The following is a 12,434-nucleotide window of genomic DNA, read 5'->3' on the forward strand; positions in this document are numbered from 1 at the left end:
CGACATGCATTATATGTCATAATATTTACTACGAAATTGGTTTTTCTGCTCTAACAGAGCTTAGACATCTTTGTTGAGTCTAGAAATGAAATGTAGGCAAGTTAAATTATCTTCCTGTATTGCGAAAATTGTTTTGAGAAGTTAGCAACTCGCAAAAACAAAGTTTTCCTACAAATATGTATATATATTTAAATTATCTAATACCATTCCATAAACGAAAGGAACATTTGAAATATTTGCATAGAACACAACTACTCAGCGGTTTTTAAATAAAAACCATGTTGTTTTTTTTTTATCTAATTAAGTGAGCAACAAAAAGCTCTATTAGTAATTATAGGTTGTAAACTTTATCGCGATTTAAGTACGTTGACTTATAAAATAAAATATTAAGCTATCCCTTTCTCGCATACATCTACTTCACTCTTCCGTAAATCGAAATCAAAGCTCGCTCGTTCGTCGTGAATGAAGCGCAATGAAGTATTTGCAGATAGTGAGCTGTGTGAAGTGAGCGCTGAGTGATAGTGCGTTCCAATTTCTGCAAGCCTGTAACAACAACTTACCATATAAATAATGTTATTGATGTTTTAAACTGAAATTAAAAATAAGGAATACAAAAAAGTTAAATCTATTTTTGAAATTAAGTTTTATACAAAGTTTAGCCTTTAGAAAACTGTAAAGAATTAAGCATTTTAGCAAAATTACTTATGTCATTCTACGAATGCGGTTGAAGTTTACAAGACGTAAGTGCGGAACGAACCTGCATATGGCCGACATTCAGTTTATGTTTATGTCAATAAGGAACTGATTTTCGTTTGCGCGGGTGAGGATTTATTAAAAATCTGTGAAACATAATGTGTTAGTGATTTTGTGAATTGTGAGATTATATGTGATAATGGTTTTCATTGGTGGACTTACAAGCAACTTCATTTTTTCTGTGGATATATAAAAGGTACCTGTTTTGTATGTTTTTCTATATATTTAACGTTTAACGCAATAGTTTGTATAGAAAATATAACACAATAATACCTCTATTGGGACTGTATAGATTTTTCCTTTTTATTATAAGTAAGCAATTCATTTTGCACCGATTCGGCCTAGGTTAGCACAGGCAGCTGATACAATATTTCAATTTTTCTATCATATCCCGTTTTACACGCGGATATAAATAATTGTTTTGGTAACATCGTTTTAAAATATAAATATTTCATATAATTTGAAATAGTTTTCTACAAACCATATACATTAATTCTAAAACTACTTAATTTCTGAAAGCTCTCATTTAACTTCAGTCCTTGACTGTAAGAAAAAAAATGCCGTAAGTAATGTTCCCGAATTAAATTTATTTAAGATTAAATTTTAATAATTACACACATACAAATTTGTACATAACATTACGAATTATTTATGCATTATAAATTACAACTGTATTGGCTACATACCTAAAATCATATTTTTTTTTAACTTACATATAAATGTTACACTTCAAAATAAACTAAAATCATGACAGTGATAATCAACATTCAATAAATATTTGGAAATTAAGAAGACTAATAAATCAACCTACAATCTATGACTAACCATAACAATGCCTAAAATAATAAATTATTGTTCAATTTTTATCAGTAGTTTGTGAGAAGAATATGGGCACGTTTACATCTTGGACACACATGTATCATCCCTTTATGTCATGATTCATATGCCATGTGTGTACGGTGATTTATGATGCTCTTAAATTATTATAAATGTTATTTTTGTGGATCTTAACATAAATCATAAACTATTTTTGATGATATAACTTATTCTTATTCAAGTTAAGACCTCTCTGTACTTGAAGTTATGTATTTCTATAATATAAAAAGCAGAGAAATGCTGTACTAAACTACACAAGGTAATTATGGGTAGGAACTAGGAATTAGGTATGGAAAAATGTATTTCATATATATATAGTACATAATATGTCAGCCGTACAGAGTAACACAGTATTAAGCTACATTAAAGTAGTGTATTTATAATTTGTACCCAAAATTATTTGAAAACCTCTTAAACTTCATTTTTCTTATTATATTTTAGTTAGGTTTTTTTTGGATGTTGTTTTGTGTTAGTAGAAAATTTTTGTACAAAATATATGTGTATGCATAAATATGTAAAATATATATATGTATCCCATGCAGTTTTTTAATTATGTGGCTAAAACAAGTATGAACAGCTGTTGTCCAGTTATAATATACTGGTTTATATTAACCCAGAAAGGATTGAAGGTTTATTAGATACTTTTCAAACATTTAAATTTGAAGTAATTTTTGTAAATCATTTGATTTATTATAATATAAATATGTTTATCACTAATCATAACAATCAACAATTCAGTATTTACAATTATTTTTAATCATTTGTTTATATATAAAGATAAACATGTTTGGGTAAAATTAAATTATTATCTGGACTGTTGTAAAAGGATAATTTCTTTAAAATTAGAAACTATTTAGAGATACATTTATATAAAAAAGTAGATAAACATATTTGAAAAGTTAAAAATGTTTTCAATTAAATCTACAAGACCGTGAAATACATCAGGCTTTAAACCTATACCAAATATTTTCTACTATTACTACAAGTAAGCTGTCAATATTAGAATAGTAATGCAGCATTGTGTGTGTGCAAGTAAGTGTTGCTAGTAAACAGCCACTAGGGCAAACAAATTATTTTTCCAATTTACTGTCCAAATTTTTAAGAGGGAACATTACAACTTACTGATCAGGCTTCTAAAATACATTTTATTTCCAAAATAATACATAATGTGAGAAGTAAAAGGAGTGTTGTTAAATATTAGATTTTTGTATGTGTGCTCCAGAGTTTTCATTAACATAAATAATAATTGAATACCTGGTACAGTTCAAATATGTGATTAAAATGATTACTTAATATAATTTCAAACATTCTCTGTCAGCTTCTGGTCTTTTAGTTCCAGATTAAAATCTGATTCAGTTAATCTTTAGTCTTTCTTGTCTATAGCATTAATTAGTTGCTCAATACAAGAATATAATCTTTTATATGCCCTTAGGTTACGGTTTACTTTTAATGAGACTATGTTATCAAAAGGCAGGCTAACAAAGTGCTTTGGTTTGGAAGTTTTAGCCATGTACAACTGTCTCAGACTCTTGCATTTAGGTTATCATTATCTAATACTAATATTTTTCCTAATTTTATGTCACCGAATTTAAAAGAAATAACCTCATATGGTCCTATTATAAAAAAGAGTCCCTCACAGTTTATAACTAGTTCTATTAGTAGCTCTTGATTTCGGAATATATATATCGTTTATATTTTATTACCTATAAACGATATTTTGATCCTAATATATATTATGCATCTCCCGAAATTGTTTTTATTCAACTTCTGTTGACCAACGAAATAGAACATACAAAATGTTAACCATTGCTTGTACTTCATGTGACATTAATACCTGTATTTTTGGCATCATTTTAAAGAAAGCCTTTAAAATTTGAAGCGCTCTGAAATGTAGGTACTATTTAATGTACATTGAAATGTAGCGAAGTAAAAGCTACGCAGAAACGTTACGATTCTGTTCACCGCTATTACTTTAAAACCGCGAACCAACGTCATTATAGTTGTTACGATCAGTTTATCGTTTAATCTTCTATAAAATATCGCGTAAAATGCCTTCATTGTTGAGTAATGAGTATGTTATGTTTATTCAAGCTTAATAAGCTTCCGCTCGGCAACTAAGCTCGTCCGTTAGGAAATTCTTTATATGCGTTTTTTTCATGTATTTTGTTTTATTTTAATTAACAAAATTAAATAGAAATTGAAGCAATATGTGTTGCCTAGATAACTCTGTATTTGCGATCTATAGATAGCGATTCTGTCCTAATAATGTATAATTTATCATTGCAATTTGATTCGCATGCATTATTGGGCTAATATTAAAATATGTCACCTGAAAATGGATACTCAACGAGAACATATTTAACATATATTCCGGTCAACTATACAGTGCAAGCTACCAGATTTACCATCAAGCTGTAAGTGAGTAAACTTGTTTATAACACAATTAAAAACAACTTTTCAAAGTTTCCCATCGTTACGACCCATGGAAAAAAATTACTCAATGCCAAATGTAAAAAAATGGGGTTTTCGCGATTTTCTTAAAACGGCAAGTTTTATCGTAAAATTACCTCAGACAAAAATTGTAGATCATAAAATTATCTATAAAAAAGGTATCTATCTAATAATTTTCAATATAATAGATTTGCCTAAGAGTTCAGATGTGTTTCGATTAATTAGATTGTACGTCTGTAAAATTGTTCCCCAAATAGGACCAGACGGTGGACATCTGTCTTCAATAAAACCATGATTTATATTATATGGAAACATTAGGGCTGACCTATATATAAAGTGTTATCGTATCGAGAACTGAATTTGGCCATATATTGATTTTAATTATCCTATAAATTTTAAGCTATTAGTCTTTTATCGTTAACAGGATCGTAAAGTTAATCATATACTTATATGAGCTAAATACAAAGGTCATTTACCTATACAATTATAAATTAATTAATAATAATTTGCGTTTAATAATGAGTTCTGCGGTTTTTAGGCTAAATGGACTTGTGGGTGTTTTGAATGTAAATTGTTTAAAGTTTTGGTACAAAAAATATTGGCAAAAACCTACTGGTAGGGGAGCCCACGATGCTAAATGGGGATTTACTCGAGCGTCGTAGAGACCTATTGGGATGCAAAGCTTAGATAAAAAGAAGAAAAAAATGTTATATGATAAATTCCTTTTCATCGGTGGGGGAAGCGGCTATAGATAGTTAAATATGTTAAAAAAAACTGTTGCATGGACATCCTCGAGCGCGTCAGATATTGATAGCATCTATGCCCTACGTATTTTTAATAAGGTACGTATGTTAATCTGATCGTTTGCATGATGCGGGTGGTTGTATTTAAGGGTTGAAAATTAAAAAAAAAAATTTTTATCGAGCGCGTCAGATTTTCTAAGGGAGTGTTAAGTGCACCAAAAAAAAGCTCTCATTCACTAATCTGACGAATTCGATGGGACGCAAACCCACAGCCATTTTCTTAATTTGCAAAAAAAAATCGCAATTTTGAAATACTCAAGCGCGTCAGATTAAGATATATGTGGTTCATCTTTATGTTCTAAACGTACTGTCTCATAATCTGACGATTATCTAGAGGGATTCGCCTGATCTGACAAAAAAAAATAGAAAAACGGTTCACCTAAAGGGCCATGCCTGCAACTTCCCGCTAATTCCATTCCTGGGCGCTTAAAATTGATATTTTGAGCTCGCTGAGTTCAAAGAAATATTCATTTGAGCTCTCCCAGCTCGAAAGTCTGATAGAAGTTTCATAGAACACTATTTTTGGAATTTTCAAACCGCAATAACTTTTGAATGGATCAAGCAATTTTCACGCGGTTGGCGGCATTCGACGCAGTTTTATCATCCTCATAAATAATTTTGCAATTTTAATTGATCGAACCACAAATTTCGGAGTAATCCCGAAAAAACACTTTTTCGGGTTTCTTTCGTGTACGATATCTCTCGAACGAATCAACCGCTTTTGACCAGCTTGGTGGCGATCGACGTGGTTTTTCAAGCTCAAAGGCGGATTAGTTTTTGAAATTGATCGATAAAGAAACCACTTTAAAAAAAAATATTTCTTATTTTTTTAAGATTTTTCAAAATTTCTCAAAATCTATCGGTCCGAATCGGTTCAAATTCACAGGAAATGTAATTTTGAGGGAAATATTTAGAACGCCGTTTAGTAGATTCCGATCGGTTTAAGGAAATGTAGGCATCACGCAGCTGCACGCATTTAACTTTATCGACGAATTTTTGTTATTTCGGCTTGCGGAAATCGTCAGATTATATATTTTTCATTATTCTTGAATTATTTCCTTCAAAATAAAAAAAAAATTAGCTACGCTCGAGAATGTCGAGATGACGTTTTTTTTTTACAACTTTGTTGCCCTCCCCTTTTTTTCCGTCACTCTCAAATTGTCAGATTAGTGGAATATACACTTTTTAGGATGTAATTAACTCACCCTACCTTAATCTGACGCGCTCGGGAATTTCTGATGGTCAATTTTTTTTTACTAAACTGATCCTGTCTCCTTCACGTGCGGCCTTATATATGGGCCTCATATTTTGTGGAGGTACTTAACCGGGTACAAGGTATCCCCCTATATATTAATCTGCCGCGCTTTAGTAAATCCCGAAATCCCCTCTTGGGCTCCCCTACCATACAGTCACGCGATCAAAAAATGTAAGTGCCACCAATTCGCATTCGTAAATTATTCGTGGTAATATATTTAGTTTGTTTGTATATTTATTCGTATTATAAATGATAAAACAACAATGTTTCTTACTTGAATTACGAAATTTGAAGAGAATTAAATAATTTGAGTAAGGATTTGTGCATTTATATTGGGTATGAAGATACTATGGGCGGGCATACATATGTTCTTAACAGGCCGGCAGCGCATTTGCGAGCATATAAAAAATCAACTCATTCCATAGACCTTGTGATATACTCAATAAATATAAGCGTCGAATTGAATCTCTATTGGTTTTTAATATCAGTCAAAAATGGGTTTTAGTTAAAGTTTTTAGTAGACTCTTTTTGTCAAAATTCTGTTTACACTGTAATGAAGACAGTTCTTTCGTTATAAAGATGTAATTAGACTGATTTAGTTTTTATGGATACTACTTTACAGTAATAGATTAAGCCTGAAGAGTCTATCTAATCTGAAAAGGGCTTTAATCTTCGATCAGACTTACATTATATATTTTCTATAACCGTCGCGTCTTCGTATTAATTAAAGGATACGTATCTGATGCTCAAGATTTCGTCTGGAAATCAGAGCTATCCTAAGGGAACTGTAAATTATTTTAGGATAAGCCTAATTGCGTTTCATCTGGTTTCGTTCACACAAACAACCATCCAAACTTACGTATGCAAAAAAATATTAATATGGCTCGGTGGTAAGAACTCGACGTTTATGTCGAGGATTTCATTTAAACTTTGAGAAACATTATTTCGGATTTGATTAATAATATCTAATTATATAAAATTCTCGTGTCAGTATGTTCGTTCCCATACTCCTCCGAAACGGCTCGACCGATTTTTATGTTTTTTTTGGATATCTAGTAAGTCTGAGAATCGGCTACTATCTATATCTTACTATGTATATTGTATATATTGTATATATATCCTAAGTGATAAGGGGTGTCTACCCCAAAAAACTTTTTTTTCTTTTTTATACAATTTTTTTTGTTTTTATTTTTTTATGATACAAAAATACATACAACCCTTAATTTTCCCCTTCTACGATCAACCCTTATTTTTTATTATTGATAGTTCTTTTTATTGACCTAAAAAAATGTTTCCTAGAAATAATATACATGGCAAAACAAACGTTTGCCGGGTCAGCTAGTTTTTATATATAAATGTGTGTGCCCCATAAACCTTTACGGGTCTCAGTTTTATTTAATTTACTTGCTAGTTTTGTTAAGATTCTATTACTGCTGAGAAAAACTTATGCAAACGCAAAGTTAAAACAGGATACGTCCGATTAGTATTTATGGATCCTCTTATCTCGTGTAAACGTGGGATTAATTTGAGAACACAATCTTCGGATAGGTCGTTGACTTTGTTTTTTTTTAAATTTGCAGTCTTTTAAAGTTCGTCCAATCGGTATTGTCTAGGTCATTGTTAAACTTTGTGTTTGCGAATACTCCGCAATACGAAAGTACAATGGTAGGCCGACTTTAATAAAAGGATAGGACAGCGCCAAGAAATTGTGATTTATGGCTGCACAGTAGGTCAAGCTTGTACAATGAACTTGTACTATGTTTCTTTTCTAAATTCAAGTTTTCACTGCGTGAAAAATTATTTATTTATTTAACAACAAAATCAGCTACCATTATAATTACAAATTACTCCAAAGCGGCAACTATTAACATTTATATCACATACACACACACACATAGAAAGAGTTTCTCTTACATAAAACCGTAATAGATTACAATATCTACAAACGCACTAACTATTTATTCCAGTATAGGAACTGACAGAGCAGTGCTGGCCTAGTGGCTTGAGCGTGCGACTTTCATCCCTGAGGTCGTAGTTTCGATTACCGGCTGTGCACCTGGATGGACTTTCATTCTATGTGAGCATTTAAAATTAGCTCGAACGGTGAAGGAAAACACGTGAGGAAACCGGCTTGCCTTAGTCCCAAAAAGTCGGCAGCGTGCGTCAGGCACAGGAGGCTGATCACCTACTTGCCGATTAGATTGACAAATGATCATGAAACAAATACAGAAATCTGAGGCACGGACCTAAAAAGGTTGTAGCGCCACAGATTTTTTATAGGAACTGACATGAAGCAAACCTTATATGACCATAGAATGTATTTATTTATTTATGTGTAGAATAGAATTTGACGTAATATCGTACACCGTAATTTTAAGCTAAAGTAAATACATTATAATATTTGTAAATTTATACAGAAAATAACACGTAATAGACCAGTGCCGATAATTTTTGAAACCTAAAAATATAGTAGTAGTATGAAATCTATTGGAAAAGGAGGAGAATATTATAAAAATTAAAGGAAAAATAATTTACGGGCGATCTGAGGTCGGAAAGGAATAATTTAAAGCAGATTCATAGAGAAGTAAGGAAAGGGATGACGGGTCTGGGCGTTACTGCATACGATTTTTTGCATTTTCTGAGAAGATTTACTATGGTAATATATATATATATTTTTGTACCATAGGAAAGTAGAGATTTCAACAAACTGAAAGCACACCAACTTTTTGAAAAAAGCTGATATTTTGACGGGTGAATTTTCGATTGAAAATTAGGGTGTTTTTTTCGATATTAATTCAAAATAAGGTGAAAAAATAAATATTTTTAATCAAATAAATTACAGCGTATTTGGGACATAGAAAGGTAAGTTTTCACCAAATTTCTTTGAAAAAAAATTTTTTTTGTAAAAGATAAAAATTAAAAACCAAAAACTTGTTTTTTTTTAATTTTTCACATAAATTTTGAGGTTATGTGAAAAATGTGTGAATACAAAAGTTTTATATCTTTTTATTACCTACAACTTTGCCATTGAACTTTCTTCGATAGGACTTTTAGTTTTGCCGGAAATCGAGATAAACCGTTTTTTACCCTTAAAACTCGCCCGTAATTTATTTTTCCTTTAATTTTTATAATATAATCCTCCCTTTTCAATAGGTTTCATCCTACTATTATTTTTTTCACTTTTTATTATATTTAAAGGCTATCTGCACTGGTCTATCATAGTAAGTATATAAAAATAGTGCTAATGCGATCTCTATCAGGCAACCTGAGAGGAGGTTAAAACGAAATTAAATTAACCAAAATTAAATTAACCTAATTAATCAAAACATATTATTAGCTACTTAAAAAAATGATTACACTAAAAACTAAACTTTAAAAATTTAGATTTTATATGAATTACTAAAATTACATCGGTAACAAAGCGAATGATTAAGAAACTGATTTGGTTCAGACAATAATATAAATGCATACAAGTCCTTGAATTTGACTAAAATTAGGACGGCTGTTTGATGGCGACGTGCATCTCGTTCCTATAATATTAAGTTACTCATGTAAAAAAAATATCATTTTGTAATCAGAAAGTTTTTTAAACATGAATTTTTGTAATTATTTTTGTATTTCTTTTGGTTTACAGACTTTTGGTTGCTGTCTCTCGGGCTTCATCATGCACTCCGAGATCCCACCCGTGAGTATATAGAATAATACCATTTTAATTAAAACGATCATATTTTAAATAAAATACTGTCGCTATACACATCATATACCGGCCCGCTTTATAGTTTAAAGCGCCATCTGTGAATATTTTACGTCACTAATTGCGCTACAAATTTTCGTTGATAGCCAGGGAGATAGTTAACGGGAGATGAAATTGTAATGTACTCTTGTGAAAGAGGGCGCTAGATACTTTCGCGATTTAACAATAGATGGAGCTAGGTAGTAAGTTTTCGCTCACAGCTTCTTAGCTTTAAGCTCCGTTACAGTACATACACCCCCCGCGAGATGGCGCAGAACGAAATTGTAGAAGGTTTGTAAAAGTTCAAGTGTAGTTCTTTAGGTGCCGCTTTTGACCAGTTGGTTTTTGTGTTTGTAATCCACCAGTGCATAAATTGGTTATTATTGCTGTTTTTGGTACGTTTAGAGTTAAGAGGCGCGCAGAGGCGATGAGAACTTGGACAAACTGATCGTGGTTGGTAACACAGAAGGCAAAAGATCACGTGGCCGGTCACCAACCAGATGGTTCGATCGAGTGAAAGACTCATCGTCCTCTAAACCCATAAGAGACGAGCTGGCCCGAAACCGGTGGTAACAGATCCGCTGCAGATGCTCAGACATGAGCTGCCGTTTAAAGAGACGAGTTTAGAAATATATAGTATTTGTTGGTTACTGCATGATTTGAATGTAGATATCCATGTTTGACATAATATATATGTTGTGCATAAGTAAATTCAATGTGTGATTCTAAGTACTATTATGATTTAATAATAATTTAATATCTAGAATTACAATTTTCGAAATGAATGAACACAACAAAACATTCTTAATCTAACTAAACAAACACTACATATTACAGAGTTTTAAGCCTTTACAAAATGTTAAAGTTATTAAATTATAAACAATATCTTGCCTATTATATCCTATTGCCAGATGTAGTGCTAGGCTTAGTAGCACCGTGTCTTTTCTCTTCATATGCGCATTTAACACTTCTTCGTACACGTTGCGAAAGCCTATAAAGAAAAATTATCAATGGATGGAAGCATTATGCCATTCCCTATTACGGGGCTTCATACATATTGTTCACGTTATTACATTCTGTTATTTACTATAAAATATTTATAATATTAATGGGGCCTACGTTTTTCGTAAAATTTTATGTCACTCGCCTACATGAAAAGAATTAAAACGGCTTCGCGCAGCTCCGTTAAAAAGTATTATAAAGGATTGCATATGTTTCCATTGTTGTGCTGCATAATGTGTTTTCATTTCCCGATCGGGTGGAGCTTTGTTTATTTTAAATGTTATTTTTAAATATCCTGTTTGTTGAATTTCAATATTTATTTAAATTTCGAATGATGACGAAAAGTTTTGTATGAAGATCCGTAAGCTGATACCGTATCTATATCCGCTTTATTTTAATATATATGTATACTATAGTAAGTGTGTACTATACTTACCACGCGAAAATATAACATTCAAAAACATCTGTCATAGATTTAGTAAGTGCAGTGTTTGCTTAGGTCGTTCGAGCCCCGGCTGTGCACCGATTTTCTTTCTATGTGAGCATTTAACATTCGCTCGAACGGTGAAGGAAAACGTCGTGAGGAAACCGGCTTGCCTTAGACACAAAATGACAGTGTGACAGGAACAGGATGCTGATTACCTACTTGCCTATTAGATTGACAAATTATTATTGACTTGTCTTAAAAATTTAGTAAATTTTACATTTAGTTCTTAAATAAAATAACATAGTTAACTAGATTGAAATACGTTTCTTATAATAAATAATTTATGATAATACTTAGTTAATGCCTAGTTGAAATGTAATGCATATCCAGCAGTATGCGTTGATGAAACATTCAGCAGTGTTTCGTTGAATGAAGTCGAACCGTCAGCTATTCCCGTATTGTCATGCATAGTGAATGAGTCAAGTGAAATTGGCTAAAATGTAGAATCTAGCGTGTCTCGAATGGAGCTTTGTCGTAAATTCCAAGTGCGGCCTGCCCCGCCCCGGGCGTCGCCCACGCCTGTTCTGGATATTCCAAGTAACGAATGGCTTTATTAAGACTAAATATTACAATTTCCAAACTATTCCGATGGTTAGAATTGCTAATGCAACAATGAAGGAGCCGAGTGAAAAGATGCGATTCTACACAGCGGCGCCCGGTTTCCTGTTTTATGAACGGCGGAATTGCAGTTTCACGCCGAGTTAGTAAAGCTGGATGTTGTTCTTTACACTAATTTAAACTATTCATTCTGAAGTAGACGGCTCGGAAATTACACCGTTAGGATTTATTAAGCGTGCACTATTTTTCACATTACGGCTTAAACGATTTTGGTGATCGTGGGTTTTGTTTACGTTATATTATGTTTAATAAAAAATCTGTGGCGCTACAACCTCTTTAGGTCTTGATGTCTGAATTTGTTTCATGGATGTTTTTAAATCTAATAGACAAGTAGGTGATCAGCCTCCAGTGCCTGACACACGCCGTCGACATTTTGTGTCTAACGCAACCCGGTTTCCTCACGATGTTTTGCGTTACCGTTCGAGCAAATGTTAAATGCGCACATAGAAATAAAGT

The 12,434-nt window shown here is 32.1% G+C and overlaps 1 protein-coding gene across 9 annotated transcripts in view; it reads left to right on the forward strand.

Annotated features, from left to right (window-relative positions):
* Positions 1-746: 746 nt before the first annotated feature.
* LOC125048905 (tyrosine-protein phosphatase Lar) overlaps positions 747-12,434 on the forward strand; it is a 362,055-nt gene continuing 350,367 nt past the window's right edge. For 7 of the 9 annotated variants that reach the window (XM_047647857.1, XM_047647858.1, XM_047647865.1 and 4 more), the window contains exons 1-2: positions 747-946; positions 9,771-9,823. In XM_047647857.1, coding sequence (XP_047503813.1) covers positions 9,803-9,823 — 21 coding nt within the window. In that variant the 5' untranslated portion in view covers positions 747-946; positions 9,771-9,802. The remainder of the gene's footprint in view (positions 947-9,770; positions 9,824-12,434) is intronic. The other 2 variants (XM_047647866.1, XM_047647864.1) reach the window with 1 other exon arrangement.

Source organism: Pieris napi, chromosome 4, assembly GCF_905475465.1.
Source record: "Pieris napi chromosome 4, ilPieNapi1.2, whole genome shotgun sequence".
Lineage (NCBI taxonomy): Eukaryota > Metazoa > Arthropoda > Insecta > Lepidoptera > Pieridae > Pieris > Pieris napi.